The 17,473-nt window shown below is 37.2% G+C and overlaps 2 protein-coding genes across 3 annotated transcripts in view; both read right to left on the bottom strand.

Moving 5' to 3' along the window:
- LOC143881278 (midasin-like protein) overlaps positions 1-5,107 on the bottom strand; it is a 66,864-nt gene extending 61,757 nt beyond the window's left edge. For both annotated transcript variants that reach the window (XM_077384266.1, XM_077384268.1), the window contains exons 1-6: positions 4,738-5,107; positions 4,325-4,629; positions 2,820-2,904; positions 1,002-1,276; positions 410-619; positions 139-308 (exon numbers count right to left, since the gene is read on the bottom strand). In XM_077384266.1, the coding sequence (XP_077240381.1) occupies positions 139-308; positions 410-619; positions 1,002-1,276; positions 2,820-2,904; positions 4,325-4,629; positions 4,738-4,842 (1,150 nt within the window). In that variant the 5' untranslated portion in view covers positions 4,843-5,107. The remainder of the gene's footprint in view (positions 1-138; positions 309-409; positions 620-1,001; positions 1,277-2,819; positions 2,905-4,324; positions 4,630-4,737) is intronic.
- Positions 5,108-6,328: 1,221 nt separating this feature from the next.
- Positions 6,329-16,168, bottom strand: LOC143881269 (glycerophosphocholine acyltransferase 1). The gene is made up of 8 exons (XM_077384259.1): positions 16,010-16,168; positions 15,768-15,920; positions 14,964-15,021; positions 14,766-14,866; positions 12,474-12,569; positions 12,300-12,393; positions 7,129-7,366; positions 6,329-6,910 (listed from the first exon to the last, which is right to left on the bottom strand). Exons 1-8 carry the CDS (start codon positions 16,082-16,084, stop codon positions 6,529-6,531), a joined length of 1,197 nt encoding a protein of 398 aa, XP_077240374.1. The 5' UTR covers positions 16,085-16,168; the 3' UTR covers positions 6,329-6,528.
- Between the last annotated feature and the right edge of the window lie 1,305 nt (positions 16,169-17,473).

Genomic DNA, 17,473 nt, shown 5'->3' with positions numbered 1-17,473 from the left:
ATTGCACTGTAAAGGTTTAATAGTTGACAAATAAAGATATAATACTATTCTCACCAGTAAAGGATGGCATTAATCTTCTGCATAAAAAAAACAAAAGAAAATTTAATTGTATAAAAAAAACAGAAATAGAAATAATACCTTGATTTCCACTGACGTGTGCTAACTTGCGGATTAATGCTGTCTTCCCAGAACCAGTAGGACCGTGCAGAAGGATGGGCCATTTTTGACTCACTGCGAGCAAGGCCATCTCGAATGACCTCTTGATGGATAACGTTAGGACAAAGGGCTTCCCCATTGAGTCAGTGTCACTGAAAATAGAAATTGGATATAAAAAAATGAAAAGGAAAAAAAAAAACTAAAATATCTTGAGTGCAGGGATAAATAACAGGAGGAAATGCATCTTGCATACAATGTGGCCTTCCTCTGTTTCCTTATTATTGCTTCATTCTCACGCGAGCCTGATGACGAGATAACCCAAGTCCTTTCTTGAAAAGACTGCACACAGTGATCCTGAATAAAATCAATTGCTCCCTCAGGAAACCGTCCCGTCTCAAGTTCATTTGCTTCAAGATACATCCCAGCCTTTTCCAGTGATACATCTTGACAGAACTCCTCCCAGCTAAAAACAACAAAAGTTTGAGAAATACAATGCAACCGCAAGTTATATATTAACATGGTTTTAAATTTCGGATTTCAGCTGGGGCTGACACCGAAAGTACATGAATTCAGCGTCGGCCCAGATTTCAGCCAATATGTAATTTTTTAAATTTTTTCCAGAAATTTACATTTTTTTTTTGCTGAAATTTCGACCGAAAATTTCAAATTTTCGGAAATTTCAGCATAAATTTTGGTCATTGACAAAATTTGTTTTTTTTTTTTACCAAATTACGGTTTCGGCTTTCGGCCGCAGCCGTAACCGATACCGAAACCGAAATTTCAAACCTTGAATATTAAGACTTTTGAAGCAAAAAACTGTTTAGAACAAAGTAACAAAAACTGACCGCAAAAAACACGTAAAAGCCGTCTCCGCTTCAAGACCAAAATTTACAGTAGACCTATCACTCATTCTTAGAATAAAAGATAATATCTGTACCCCACACCATCTTATATCCAAAGAATTCTTAAAGAACGCTGAATCATCGTCTGAAGTAACATCTTTAAGCAGCTGCACTAGTTCCAAAAAACAAGACCAGTCCCAAAGTTCAGAGAAGACTTTGGGCTCCAAAAGAAGGAAGCGAAAAGATACCCGAACGGCATCTAACAAGTGAATTACATCCTGAAATTATGAATATGTGCAGTTAGACAATATCCGAAGATAAAATCATAATATTGTTTCTTACCCGAAAATATAACATGAAAATTTTCTGGTAGATACAAATTGCCATCAATGTCAATCACATAGCTACACACCAATCACCTGAAGTTTTTAGATATTAATGTAGAGAGAGCTGCTTGGTTATTTTATTTCTCTTGCATTTCATTTAGTATGGCTTTATGATTTTGAAGGGCATATTAGTCATTGTGAGTTATTAGATCAAGCAGTATAAGAATAGGGAGTCAACTAACTTGAATTCCGATTATATTTTTCATTTATTTATGTCCTTGTAGTCTTCCATCGAGCAGTATAACTGTATAAGAATAGGGAGTCGACTAACTTGAACACCGATTATAATTTTCATTCATTATGTACTTGTCCACTTCCATCTTTTTGTCTTTCTTACTTTTAATTTATAAAGTTGCATCAGATCTTTCCCTCTATACTCAAATATTGGTATGTATTTGGAAACCTAAAAGCAAAGACGAAAGGCAGCTGCCAAGGTACCGTCGTAGCCGTACAGTCACATCAACACCTGTACATAAAGGCACCACTAACCTGAGCACCAACCATACATTTGATAGATCATGGATTGGAGGTAAATATTTTTGCTTCATTTTTTAGTGCATTTAGCTGATGGTTCATGGAGATCAGGAGATGACTATGGACTCAAAAAGTTAAGGATGTCAAATTCTATGTCAAGCCTGCAAAAATGCATGTGTTCCTCAGATGCCCTAGTTCTGGGCGGCTAGGAGATCGAGAATAATCGGTTGAAGGAAGCATAGAGCCTTTGAATATTTTACATTACGATGTTTGGGTTCCTCTCTTGTTATTTAGATGTGCGGATACCATTATTTGGTTTCATTTATAAATAATTTTGTGCATGTTACATGGATATGTCTTATAAAATTAAAGAATGAATTTACAAACAACATTAAGTGATTCACAAAGATGATTGAAAAGCAATTTGAAAATGATATCAAGATTTTTTACATTTAGTTAAATAGACTTTTATGGTTGACCTCTTACAAAATTATTGAAACAGGGGACATATCATTGCATATGGGCCACAAACTAGCAGAGCGCAAATTATTCCCCACCAAGGCCTCCAAGAAGAAGAATATGACTTGAAATGCAGGCCTCTGGTTCCAATTACAGGGGAAGCCTAAGGTACTCTACCCTAACCCAAGTAACCAGAGGTACCAAGAGAAAAAAGAAGTTCGGACAAACGGGACTGAGTTTATATAGAAACACAATAATCAAAGACAGAGATCACAGTTTTAATAGAAAAATAAATACTACTCAAAACAGAACTACCTAAAGACCTTTCACAACAGAAATGTTGTGAAACCAAAATGTCAAGATATATACAGTGAAACCAAAATGCACAATCTAAAGATCAGAAACCCTATAGTCTAGCAAATAGACTGCTAAAAATATGAGAAATTTTCAACATAAGATCATAAGAAATAAATGCAGATATATACCCAGATAAAAACCAAACCTTTTCAGATTGCCTTAGAAACGGACCCATCATCAGAAGGCGTTGGAAAGGAGGCGGAGCAAAACTAAAATAATATAATATGGGCCTGCAACAAGTAACCAGTACATGTTATCTGCTAAAGAAATAGGCATAAAACAAAATCCACTAGCAAAAAGTGCTTGCAATGACCAGTACATGTTATCTGCTAAAGAAATAGGCATAAAACAAAATCCACTAGCAGAAAGTGCTTGCAATGAGCAGGTTGGTGAATTTTATGTAAAACATTAAAAACATCAAGTCCAACGGGATTTGATCTGAAATCTTGCATTTAAAACAGCGTGAACACAAAAAATCCAACAGAGAATGTAAGTCATGAAGCTTGAATGAATGCTGTCGTGCACCGCTATAATGGTTCCGCATAGGTTTGAGGTAAGAGGTGTTACAAATGGGTGAGACATAATGTTTCAAACGCAGTACACTATTAGAGAAATTCGACTCAGCTGAGACTGTAGTCGAGATATGCCATCACTCTAGAAATAAACTAAACAAGAATAATGAAAAAAAAAATTTAAATGCCTCTGTCATGTTAGTCCAAAACAAACTAAGCAAAAAAAAAGAATAAATAAATAAAATATTAAAGTACTAGAAGAAGTCTGATGTTAGTCAAATTAGATGGAGCTTTGCAATTACTTTTAGGGAGAATTAAGATGAACCTGAAATCCTAGAAACAAACAAAAAAATTAAAATACTTGAAGAACTCTGTCATGTTAGTCCAAAACAAACTAATATGATAAAAATTTAAAATACTTGAAGAACACTGTCATGTTAGTCCAATTAGAGTGAGTTATGCAATTACTTTAGGGGAGAATTAAGATGAACCTGAAAGCCTGAATTTCCATCTAAGTTCCTCCTAGTTCAGTTCAAATAATTCAAGCAATCTAAATAAATTTTAAAATACTTGAAGAACTCTGTCATGTTAGTCCAAATAGAGTGAGTTTTGCATAGGGGAGAATTAAGAAAAGCCTGAATTTCCAACTAGGTTCCTCCTAGTTCATTTCAAATAATTCAAGCAATCTAAATAAGTACAAATAGAGAAAACCCTAATATAATTGCAAAACTCTGTCATGTTAGTCCGAAACAAACTAACACAAAAAATAAAATTTAAAATACTTGAACTCTGTCATGAACATGTTAGTCCAAATAGAGTGAGTTTTGCAATTACTTTAGTTTAGGCCCTACTTGTAATGGAACAAAAAAAACTTACGACGGAGAATATTTTCTTAGGAAACTTTTTCTCTCGACAATTTAGAGGGAAATGATCTGATTGTGGTTAATTTAGAGGAATATTATCATAAATTGAAGGTTCAATTGATTAGGGTTAGTTAAAGTTATCTTTTGCCCATACGAAATCCAAACATGGCCTTGGGGGAAATTAAGATGAACCTGAAAGCCTGAATTTCCATCTAAACTCCACATAATTCAGTTCAAATAATTCAAGCAATGTAAATAAATCTAAAAGGACATACCCTAATAAAAAAGGTGCCAAATCGAGTACTCGGCAAAACGCTAGACTCGCAAGCTCGTGAAGCTTCAGAGTCCTCCTAATTCTGATATAAAACTCAATAACATCGATTTCACCTTCACCAATTTCCACATAATCCTCATCAGAGTTCAATTTCAAATCAGGCACAAGACGCAGTAAAGCCACTGCTTTTTCAACTATCTTACGCCCTAGCGGCCGAAAACAGCCCAAAATAGGGATTGTATAATTCGGATGCAGAAAAGGCTCTGCTAACAAAATCACTATCTCTTCTTCTCTCAATTCATCGCCCTGTGAACAATCCATTCAACAATTGAACAATAGTTCGATCGGATGAAAGAAAAAAAAAATCACAAAATTGAAGCGATTAAGGGAGATAGGACAAAAAAATTCTCATACCTTTTGAGAAAGACGTGTGAAATCGATATTGTTTTGAAGATTAGGGCAACGAGTAAGCAATCTTTGTAGTGCAGAGTTGCAGGTGAAACTACCGTCGAAAGCCATCCCTGAAAATTACGATAAAAATTTTCAAGCAGTAAGAAAAATTAGGTTTTGGAGAAAGAAGCAGTGTTTGAAACCCTATGTATTTTAAATTTTTATGAATACTGTGATTTTTATATAAATATGTTATTATGCTGTGTGAATGGATTAGGGTTTGGAGAACGATGGATTTTTCTAAACAGTGACAGAGAAGAGGCGTTGGAACTTGGAAGCAGTGACTTTGGCTCTTGGAAGAAGAACAGATACTGGGGTTCTTTCTTTTTTATATTTTTTAGGGTCTAGGGTTTTAGGTTTAGGGTTTGGAAATGATAAATTCGCCGCCTCACTCGCGCTTCTTTTCTCTCACTTGCAACCGGCAAATCGGTTCACAGCCGGTAAACTTTATTTTATTACCCAAGTTCTCCAGAGTTTCCCAAAGTCGCACGCGTCTAACCCCGTTGAGATTCTGAATGGGTTTGGACTGTTAGGAGATTTTATATGGCGTAATAATAGTCCAGTATTTTTCAAAGAGTACCGTACGGCTTACACTGATGATCCAAACCGTCCATTTGATGCCCCCAACGTGAATAGAAGTGTCCCCCAAAAAATCATTTCCATAGGATGATCTTAGCCCTCCAAACTATCGAGGAATTGCTTAATATAGAAACCTCTATATATCCGTGGTTTGAGATCATCCTATGGAAATGATTTTGGGGGGCACAGATTGTGGCCTGCACGGTCGCACAGATTGTGGCCTATCAAATGGACGGTTTGGATCATCCTATGAAAGAAAAGAAATGGTAAAATGGAAAAAAAAATTCAAATCCAATTCTTTTATTCTATTGTTATTATTCAAAGAGAATTTCCTCTCTTCAACGAGTATGATAAAGAGCATAATAGGCCTAGATTGGGTGCAATTACTAATTCATTGATCTGGCATGTACAGAATGAAACCTCATTTTTGATTTACGAGAATTTTTATGAAAGCGTTCATTTGCTTCTCTGTAAGCTGTACAATACTTTTTGAAAAATAAAATTATGATTCGTTTAATCATGAAGGCCCTCTTAATAAAAATTGAGTAGGATTGGTTCAAGTTTTCTCTTTTCATACCGAAAAGAAAGTAGAAAATTTCAGAAATATTTTCCTTTCCAAACTTTCGCCAAAAAATTCCTGCAATCCAAACAGGGCACTAAAAAATTACTGCGAGCAACATTTTAAAGTAGATTTGGAAAAATGGGTGTAACAGGCTGGGTCACATAATAACATTTTCTACAAAAAATTTGTCGGCTTTTCTTCGGTCTTCACGGAGAAAAACAGGGCACAAGTGCTCCGAAGAAGAGGGTTAAAGAACACGCCCCTCTCATGGCAATTTCTCGAAGTGGGCTTCTTTCAGAATTCCATGTTTCAGCCTGGATCATGAAGCCAACAACACTACCATAAATCCAAACAAGAAGAAAGAGAAGATGCAAGCACATACACAAATACAGAAAAAGAAACATAAACACAACATGAGGGAAACAACCACCAAACCACAAAAGGATGGCATGTCTAAGATTTAGATGCAGTCATACAAAATTACACATAGAATGATTACATAGTTCTGCACCTTACTCGAAACAAAATACATGAGAAGAAAGAAAACCATCTGAGAGACGTCCTTGTGTAAAATTAGCTAAAGGAGTTTTATTTTTAGCAAGCACAACATAATTTTACAAGGCATTAGATGTGAGCAATGGTTCAGACTCTTTGGCTTTGGCATCAAGGGGGTGGTTGTTTTCACTTGAATAGTCTGTAGGGGACTCCATTGGTATGGGCTTCATCTCAAGTTTCTTCTTCTCCTTGAGCACCACCTGTCTTGGCATCACTTCTAGAAGAAAGCTACCTCCGTTCCAAACGGTTGCCGAGACCTTGAGTATTTGGAAAGTGAAATGCATCCTGTACGAGAGGAAGATCGGGACGGTGAGCGCCATGGTTGCAACAGTGAATGCTGCTTGGAAAACGATATACATCATCATGCGGTTCTGATCCCCAAGCAACCCGCTCAAACGCCACCATATGTTGTTTGCCTTCTGTGCTTTCTTCGAGAGTTCCCTGCCAAAACCAGCCCATAAGAAAAAAAGAAAGTCAAGAAAAAGATTAGGGGTGCAACTTGGGTCAAGTCAGGCCGAGATTTTGAAAAAAAAAAAAAGAAGAAGAAGAATTTGAATCAACCCGAAACCGGCCCGATTTTATGGTAAAAGCTCAACCCGAATTCCCAAAAATCAACCAGTTGATTGACAAACTAATTCTTTTGAGCACTTTGAGAGAACCTGTAAGAAGTCATGACTTCAGGATCCCTAAGAAGTCTCTGTCGACGCAACACATTGACAATGAGAAAATAGAGAAGTTGCCACAAGGTGTAAGCAACCAGTGGGACAACAAAGAGCCATGTCCATAGGTAGGACTTATCCTCGACGTAAGGCCATGAAGCTCGTTTCGCTGACCCCTCAGGGTGCATGGCTGCAAAGGTTGTTGGATCCCACCAACGAATAGTGAAGAACACAATCCCTGCAACAAAGCCGCCTTTCATAAGTTACAAAAGAAAAATTAATGGCGGTATGTAGGGTGAGTGAAACTGGAAAAAATAAACTCATGAGAGGTAAGTAGGGCAAGTATCCAAGGGAAATATAAAGGAGCGATGTAGGGCAGGTAACAAACTGGCAAAAAGAAACTTCAGAGAGAGCGTTATCGATACCGAGACAGGGCACAAGATGGCCCCAACAGAAGGAAACAGAAGGTTTTTTTTTTCTTGAAGGAAAACATATGAGTTATAAAACAAAGAAAATAATAAATTAAAGAAAAAAGCCCACACACAACCTGCCACAAAGGTAAACAGAAGAGTTAATGGAGTGAGATACATAGGGAAAGTGACAAACTGGGAAATAGAAACTCATGAGAGAGGTATGTAGGTCAAGTTTCACAAGAAAAATCAATGGAGCGAGTAGAGAGGCACGAAATGGCCCCAGCATAAAGAAAAAAGTTTTTTTTTTTTTTGAAAGAAAACAGAAGTTATAAAAAAAGAAGAAAATGATACATGAAAGAACAAAACAGAATACAACAATTATTCAATGAGAGCATCTTTAAACAATTTGTAAACAAATTTTATTAAAGAGAAAAAAAACAGGATACAGAAATACGATTATCATACAGGGGGCAGACGTTGACCCACATATAAATTCTCCCTAACCCACTTCTTCGCGAGCACATCACCAACCTTGTTTGCACCACGGGAGCAGTGAGAAACAGAGGGGATTAAGCAGCAAACATAAATCCTAAATTTGATTGATGATCCCATCGAGTCTCTACAGGCCGGTCGATCTCCTAGTCACTCATGAAATGAAATCTCTTGAATTCCCTTCAACTTCCAAGCATCCATGGGGTTCACGAGCTAACAGCCTCAGTCCCACGAGCTACGCCATTGCTTTTGCCTCGTTAAGGTCATTAATTCCGATCGAACAAGAATAGGAAAAAATTTGGCCGAACCGATCCCTAGCAACCCCCATATATTCCAGTCAGACCTGAGTTTCCAGCAACAGCACCATCAAATTCAGCTTCAGAATGTTGGGACCCAGGATTTTCAATCTTTCTTTCTTTTAACCTTTCACTACTCTATCCAATACAAGTATTGAACTAGATAGACCTTGAATTCCTTCGTCATTATAGCCCATAAGTAAATAAATAGTACAACTAATTGCCCCAAATACTATACTAGGATTGGATTTCTTATTGGTGCAAAGTTATGGTTCGTGGGTTCTTTATGAAGAACTTCTGGAGCATAAAAGTGCCTGGTCTTAAGTAAATCAGGGCCAATATTCCATGAATAGATTAAACATCTAAAAATAACCACACAAAAACTGGGATTTAGCAACAATGGAAGCCTTTGATTTAATTGATTATCAGGAAAAATTCAGCTAAGTAAAGTTTGCAAACAATTGGATCAGACTAAGAAATCAGTTCTATAAATAAAGAGCAACGATAATGTAAAGGTCTGTCCACAAGCTAAATAAAATGTAAAAACAATCAAGACTAGGGCCTAAAAGAAATTATAACAAGGGCAGGGTATTCATGGTAATAGATACGTGCAGGTGGAGGGCTGGTCAAAACGAAAAGGGCGGCAAATATAAGGGTCTATGGGTCGCTGATAATACGGGAATAATCGTGTAGGCTTCGGCCTTGAACCCCATGGAGAAGAATATCCCAAGAAAGGATGAAGCGATAGCAGCAGCCCCGATCCATCAAAGTGATGTACTCACTGGTGACAAGAAAAATGGCGTGGAAATGGGTGGAGATAGAATGAGAGGCACAGATGGCAGCCACAAGGTGATGGAGAAGAGAACCTAACAATTGTAACTGCAGTATTAACCAAGAAAATCAAGTAGACTGCAGTAAGGAAGTAAGGGCAACAGGAAAGATCCAATGACAACAGCTGCAAACAGAAAATAAATGAAAGGAGGAGTTGAGGGGCTGTGATAACAGCAGGATCAGCAACCCCATGGGAAGAAAAAACAGGCCTGCAACAACAGCAACTACTGCAGATAAGAGGGCTGAGATGTAGGGGAAAAGGGTGGCTGCTGGTCTCCAACCCGAGAGATAGAGGTGAGGTGAGAGGGATAGGGGAAGAATGGAAGGGAGATGGCAGTCCTTCACTACTGGTTGGCCGAGATGAGGGCTTAGGCAGGGGGGAGAGAGAGAGAAGGGAGGGGGGGTCCACAATTTGCAAAAGTGGGGTTTTAGGGTTTTCTTGGGGTTTTTACAAGGTTTATACTAGAATTTAGTGATGGCTGGGTTTTAAGTGGTGGGCCCTATTAGGCCACCAATGAAATAAAAAAGAATTCCACTTATGACTTAAGTGGGGTATGTGTGGCCGTGTGTGCCATAATATGGGCTAGGGTAAAGAGTGCATGTGTGGGCCATAATATGGGCTTAGGGTAAGGAGTGCAGGTGTGGGCCATAATATGGGTTAGGGTAAAGAGTGCATGTGTGGGCCATGATATAGGCTAGGGTAAAACAGAAGTAAAAGAGGGATGAGGTGTAGGCCCTGGGTGATGTGCAAAACCCCCACATCTAGGACAATAAAAATGATAAAAATAGAAACAAGTCCCATATAGAAATAAACCTAACTTTTTTTTTAATGGTTAAAAGTTAGAAATAAACCTAACTAATCAAGTCTCTTGTAAGATAAAAAACATTTGCTCCTCAAGTTGGCTGGATCACAACACATATTCTCAAATATTCTCGGTTTCTCTCCGTCAAAATCGCCCAAATGACCGCAAAAGTAGTAATTGTCTAAAGAGTACTACCTTTCTCCCCAGGTGCCTAGCACACCATCCTCCCTCAAAATCACTCAAATGACCGCAAAAGCAGTAATTCACTAAAGAGTACTACCTTTCTCCCCAGGTGCCTAGCACAACATCCTCCCTCAAAATCACCCAAATGACCACAAAAGTAGTAATCGACTAAAGAGTACTACCTTTCTCCCCTAGGTGCCTAGCACACCATCCATTCAAGAGGTCCATAAAGGATTGGAGGAATACTCAATGAATACTACATACCTTGAGAACCATATACCAAACATGCCTAACAAACTCACAATGAATGAATAAGTGGTTGGATGACTCTTCATCCTAAAAGTAATGGTTGCACCGGTTCGCCAAATGGAATCTCTTCCTCTTCAATAGATCTAGCATGCTAATCGTTTGGTGCACAACCATCCAACAAAAGCCTTGGAACTTGAGAAAGGCATATAATTTTCAGATTTTCATCCATCTAAATAATTGTTGTCCCTCTTCACCGAGCAATAGAAAATAATCGGACCGTGAACATCCCATTAGGGCTTGAGATCCAAGTCCTCGAATCAGAAATGGTAGTAGAAATATACATCCCATGAAGGAGCCCCAATAGATTGGTGAACGAATCAATCTCATAGTCTTTGCGTTGATGCCTATAAAATGCCACCACCACACAACCCTACGCCTACTCTATCAAACTCCCTCAAAAAAAATCCACCACACGGATACCTTTTCTCACTTGCTAACACATAAATGCGGGGATAGGCATGGTGGGTACAAACAATACCCACCCACCAAACCAAAATCTTATCCCCTCACCCATACCCAACCTGAATCTAACGAAAGGATAAAACTCACTCTTGACTTTGCAAATCAACCACAATGCCCTGAGCCTCTACTACGACCTAATTATATCACCCCCACTCTAAAACCTCTCCATATTTTCCTTTAATTTCCCTCCTCCATAGAGCATCTTTTTTCTCCCAAATTGCAAAAGCCAATTTCTTAGGAGTGACATTGCGCAAATGAATGATTCCAATACCAAGCCTGCCTTCCAAACTTGGCTTACAAACCATCTCCCACTTTACTAGGTGATGCAATCTCCTGCCATCCTTACCTTCCACAAAAAATCCCTTTGATGCTTCTCAACTCTCTTCGCAACACTCACCGTATTGCAAAAAAAGAGACATGAAATATGCAGGTAGATTAGAAAGAACCGTTTTGATGGGAGTAATTTGATCCCTAGAGGATAGATGAGACCATAGATGCAGGAAACGGGTACGAAACGCTCTTCGGAAATTTATGAAACGCCTGTGAAACGTTTGTGAAACGTCGGTGAAATGTATGTGAAACGTCGGTGAAACGTATGTGAAACGTTTGTGAAACGCGTTTCCTATTTCTTGGAAACGAGTTTTATTTCCATGGAAACTCGTTTCTTGGAATTTTAAGACTTTAAAAGGATATATTAAACCCCATTTAGTTTGCTGTGGACAGCCCTATCTAGTTTAGAATTATATATATTATATTCAAGATTCTAGCACAAGCATTTCCCTATTAATGTGTGTTACCATCACATTTATGTGTTTCACTAGTGTTTCCTTTAGGTTTCACGTACGTTCCACTAGCGTTTCACAAACGTTTCCCTTGCGTTTCCCAAGACATTTCCCAATGCGTTTCACATGCGTTTCTCTATCGTTTCCCGTTTCTCATTTCCCCTTTGATTTTTTTTCAAGCGTTTCACGTTTCCGTTTCGCGTGCCGTTTCCCGTTTGCGTTTCCCGAACTGGTAACTATGGATGAGACTTCTTCCAATGAGACTTCTCAATTCTCTTTTTTACTGGATTCCACAAAGATTGGAGGAAATGCCAAAACAAGGGAAAGGCCAAGATAAAAAAAAATGGAAGACTAGCCGAACTACACCCAAAAGCTATTAGAAGTTTAATAATTGCACCAACTCACCTTGTCTTTTACTATTTAACCAGCTGTCAAAGGTTATCACAATTTCCTAAAAAACAATCAGAAGCAAATTAAGAAAGGAAAGATAAGGTGAGTGAGTGCAATCATCAAAACATGGAAGTGCCAACATCAGTAGCCTAGATATATTTGATAATCATAATAGTACTCCTAGAGTCACAAAGAAAGCAGCCAACTCACCTGGTAAAAGATGTATCAGGACACTAACAATTTTGTCGACCGAACTGAACACGAGGCTACAACGCCAAACAATCAATGCCCATGCCAATGGCCCCTGCAAGAATGATGAAGTCATGAGAAAAGTAACTGCACTAGAAAACCAAAATGCTGAAGAAATGAATGACATGTGCTTACTTCTGCAAATGAAAAGCACACCATGAAAAGTTTTTCATTTCTCGGGTACAAGAGAAGCATGACCAGAAAAATTGTATTGGCGTAGTAACAGAAATCCTGCAAAACCCTAATAGTAAGCACATTGTGCACAAAACTGCAATTACCGTTGGATCCTACCATGTAAAAGTGGATAATAAAGGTCATAACATAATTGATAAAGATTTGATAACGCTGAAGCATGTGTATTCATTATGAAATGGAATGTTCTCCACAATAACGACAATCTTGGTAACTCAGATTTCGCTGCATCAATCTTTCACAATCATCAACAATATCCTATGTTAAGACTAAGGCAAGTTTTTTATTTATTTTTCCGAATGATAAAAAGATAATATTTAAATGAAGAAAATGGAAGACGAATGACCGAGCAAGTCATGAGCACACCAGTACAACAACAAAGAACAACCATGCACAGAGACAAAACAACTAGAGCCACAAAGGAACCTTGTTTCCCACAGCTTGGAGAGACTACAGAAAGGTTTCAAATATCCTAATCAGTATGTGTCAGTTTGTGGGCAAGACAATAATATCAAGCGCATTAGACTTTTCAACCAATAGCTTTAGTTTTTCTTTCTTTCTTTTTTCCTTAACACCTTCCCAAAGACAACCATATTTATTGTTTCTACCAGTTATAAATGTGTAATGGGCTTGAGCCCATATCTCAGTTGGAAGGCGCTTCGTGTCACGTACACGAGGCTGTCGGTTCAACCCACTGAGCCAGCATACTTACCAGAAAAAAGTGAAGCCTGTGTACTTTTGTTATTAATGATTTTTCACATATCTTGTTTAATAAATATCTATGTTTTGATCAATTTTAATATGATTTATAATGTTTTTAGTTTGCTGGGGAGCATGTTAGAAACTCAGGATGTCAGTTGTCAGCTGGTTGGCTTATATTTTTTATCTCCTAATGTTACTACTACCAGAAGTCTAAGAAATAAAGTCAAACAACAAACGAAATAAACAACATAAGTACGTAATACACTAACATAAGTTACAACAGTAAGGTTGCTCCATTGTGACCTACTGGTCGCTCGAGTCACGGAAACAGCCTCTCCGCAAAGCGGGGGTAAGGCTGCGTACATCTAGCCCTCGCCAGACCACGCAATAGCAGGAGCCTAGTGCACTGGGCCACCCTTTTTTTTAAGTGCGTAATAAACTAACATAAGTTACAAAACACAAGGTACACTTCCATAATAATACAAGAATACTACAGATAATAGCATTAAAAGATGAATATTCAAAATTTCAGACACCAATACACTAATACTAGTCATTTGTTTAATTATTTCTGTCAGTAGCAGAAAGACGCAAGGGTATACACACAGAAAAATCAAAGAGGATAAATATGAAAAACTCATAATGAAAGAATACTACAAATAGTAGCATTAAAAGATGAATATTCAAAATACCTTTCAAAAATAAACTAATACTAGTTTATTGTTTAATTACTTATGTCAGTAACAGAAAGGCGCAAGGGTATACACACAGAAAAATCAAAGAGGATAAATATGAAAAACTCACAAGTATACACACAACTCTAGGTTGTCTATTGAGCAAAAAAGCAAGATAAATATGAAGAAAAATAAGCATGAATTAGAAATAAAATAAGTAACAAGAAATGGCACATGGGCAGAGATACATTGATCGGACTTATATGTAGATCTAGCTCAATGGAAGTTAAACCCAACATATATGAAATACAAAGGCAAATGCAAAAGTTGTAATAAAACAAAAGGTACCAAATAGATGCATACGTTCATAGTGGCCTCAAAAACATGTAGAAACATCAAACAATAAAGGAAAAGATAAAACAAACATTAAAATATGGGAAAAAACAGAAAATAATCGTACATAACCATCATTGGAACATACTTGATTTGAGTAAAGAGGGCAATCAATGGTCATAAAATCCTTATTTCAAGAGTGACAAAAAAACAACAAAAATGGTGAAAAGATCGGAATCGAGCTCTGGTATAACACGCACGCACATACATAATAGATATAGATACACGTAGATCAAAAAAATCATAAAACAGAACTAATGGATCATTTAAATTCCAGTCTAAAAGTGGCTTGTGATTATTAATCAACCTTTGCCTATGTCTTAGCAACAAACAATATATTTGGGGAGTAGGTTCATTAAAACCCTTACTCCCACCACATTAAATTAATGTTTCAAAGAAAAGAATACTAAATATTTGTAGCACACTTTCATGAGATAAAAAAGGTTAGAGTTGTGGTACTGCTTACCAGAAGATAGTAATGCCATTTTTTGAACCGATAGTATATCCATCGTAAAGGAACGAACGTAACATAGAAGAAACAGTATACATATGGAATATCTTGCGGTCCTGAAAAAAGGGAAATTAGAACATAAAACAAAGTTCTTAAAACTAGCATTCATGGTTGAAGAACCAAATCCACCAAAAGAAATTGACCATGACTTACTAGCCCCCAACAGGAAACAAAACACGCCAAATCCGAGAACCCCACACAGATGGGTCACCTAAACCTCAAAAAAGAATAAGATGAATAAAATGAAAGTATAGCCAATCAATACCAAGTGATTATGATATGAATGCAAGGAACATATATTAGCAAAAATAAAATACACCAATACAATCACCCAAGTGATTCATAGATGTGCTTCACAAAATGTCATCAAAACCTACAAATAACCCAAAAGAATGCCCAATATAATCACCCATATGGTTAGGAAATGAAATGAATTTAAGATAAACAAAATAAAACTCAAACATAAAAACCCACAATCCTCCATCATTATACCCATCGAAATCATTAGAAAATGTTATAAATGTGATGAGCAAGTGATGATTACCCAAATAAAAAAGAAAGGCCATCAATAAAATCACCCAAATGATCAAAGACATAAAATGAATGTGAAGGAATTAAATGAATATTATTCACATGGACATAAGAACAACCGGAAAAATACAAACACCCAAATAAAACCATCAATACAAACACCCATATAAGGCCATTAAAATAAAATAAAAACCAAATAAATGATTGATGAAAACCCAAAACAAAAAAGAAATCCCATCAAAAAAATACCCAAATGATCAGTAAATAAAATTTAATGTGATGAAATCAACAAGAGAAACCCACTAACATCCACCAACATAACCACCCAAATGATTATCATTCGCACGAACATAAGAACGCACCCATCAATACAAACACCCAAATAAATGATCAAAACAAAGCATAAAAACAAAAATAAAAAGGTACCTTGTTGATGAATCGCTCGTGCTCTTCCGCTTGTTTTGCAATTTTAACCGCTTGTTTAGACAAGATCTCCTTTGTTTGGACCGCTTGTTTTGATAAGCGCTCCTTTGTTTGAACCGCTTGTTTTGATAAACGCTCCTTTGTTTCAGCAACTTTCTATAAACCCATCAGACCCAAATCAAAAAAAAAAAAAAAATTAAATAGAAACAAAAAGAATAGATGGGATGATAAATACAAAGACAAACCTTCGTATGGTCTTTGAATCTCTGCCGAACCTTGCGAAAGGGTTCTCCTTCGTCTGGTGATTCTTCGCTCGACATTTTTTTTTGTCTTTTATCCGATTCTTGAATTTGCTGAGCGAGAGAGAAAAGAAAGGATTGGCTCGACAATGAAGGTGACGACTTCAAATATAAGCTTGGAGAAATCTTTGTAATCTTATTAAGATTGTTGATATTGGCACTACAATGTTTTGATAATGGTACTGTCATTTTGGGAATTTTAATAACATTTGATAGTTGTTATAGAATAAAAGACAAGGTGGTTTAGTGTAAGTATCAAAACACTGTAGTGCTGATATTGATAGTTATTATGTTTTCATAATTGCACAGACTGTCTTTTCTTTTTAAATTGGCTTATGAGGGCTTTTTGGAAACTGTAATAAATAACCTTTGATAGGTGTTTAAATAATTAAAGACAAGATGAGTTAGTGCAATTATGAAAACATGGTAGTGGCAATCGAGGTGGCTCACATATGGGGAAGTTATATGATAGATACGAATATATTTAGATAGATGCGAATATTTTTCCATGGAAAAGTATGGAAAGAAAAAATATTTTCAGGTATTGAAGGAGCATTAGAGAGAGACAGAGAGCATTGGTGGCATGATGCTAATTTTCCGCTCTTCAAGGAGCATTTAAATGGGTGAGAAGTGTTGTATGTTTCTTTCCACTTTCCAATCTTTGAGAAGCCCAAGGTTCATATGTTTCATTAAATGATGATGGTGCCCCTTTGACTGCATGCCTTTCTCTATCCCCATTTCATCTGACACTAGTCTTCGTTTCATTTCCTCCTTTGGGGCTTTTGCAACATCATTCACACTGTCTTTTGGCTGCTTCAATATAATGTAGAAGAAAAGGACTCACTTTCTTTTTGGCTGCTTCAATATAATGTACAAGAAAATAACTCACACTTTCTTCCAGTATAAAGCATAAGAACAAGAGGAATGATAGGCTGAAGGGCACCCTTGCAAGAACCAGCTACAAGGGCGCTCCTATTGGTCCTTTTCATCGAAGGGCATTTCTTACAGGCTCAGTACTTTAAGTCGTGCCATACTCTCTCTAACTCAGCTCTCTTGCTTACATACAGCTTACTTTAAAAATTGGAACCATTTAAGGATGGCAACACAGCTTACTTAAAAAGTGGGATTTGCTAAGGGATTTCGTAGCTGACTTTTGCATGGGAGAACAGCCCACATGGGCTCACTTTTCAACAGATTTTGTCTTAATCAATTAATTCAGCTGAAGTGGTTGTTCTCTCATGCAAAAGTCAGCGCCACACAAGCTCAGATTTTGTCTTATTCATTTAATTCATTTGAGGTGGCTCCTCTCACATGTGACAGCCCCAGCGTGAAATGCCTTGTGTGATGGTCCCTAGCAAATCCCTTATGAAAAATAGCCTCTTGAAAGAGAGGGGTTGCCTTCGGGAATGA

Source organism: Tasmannia lanceolata, unplaced genomic scaffold, assembly GCF_043159265.1.
Source record: "Tasmannia lanceolata isolate RefF3 unplaced genomic scaffold, GAP_Taslan_0.1 ptg000002l, whole genome shotgun sequence".
NCBI classification, from domain to species: Eukaryota; Viridiplantae; Streptophyta; class Magnoliopsida; order Canellales; family Winteraceae; genus Tasmannia; species Tasmannia lanceolata.
Note: the sequence above shows the minus strand (reverse complement) of the source record. Positions and strands in the feature narration are given on the sequence as shown.

Coding starts and splice junctions, on each gene's coding strand:
- LOC143881269 (XM_077384259.1), bottom strand. CDS start 16,084: ATGTCGAGCGAAGAATCACCAGACGAAGGAGAACCCTTTCGCAAGGTT. Junction 15,921..16,009: donor GATTCAAAGACCATACGAAG/GTTTGTCTTTGT, acceptor ATGGGTTTATAG/AAAGTTGCTGAAACAAAGGA. Junction 12,570..14,765: donor AATGGCATTACTATCTTCTG/GTAAGCAGTACC, acceptor AGGGTTTTGCAG/GATTTCTGTTACTACGCCAA.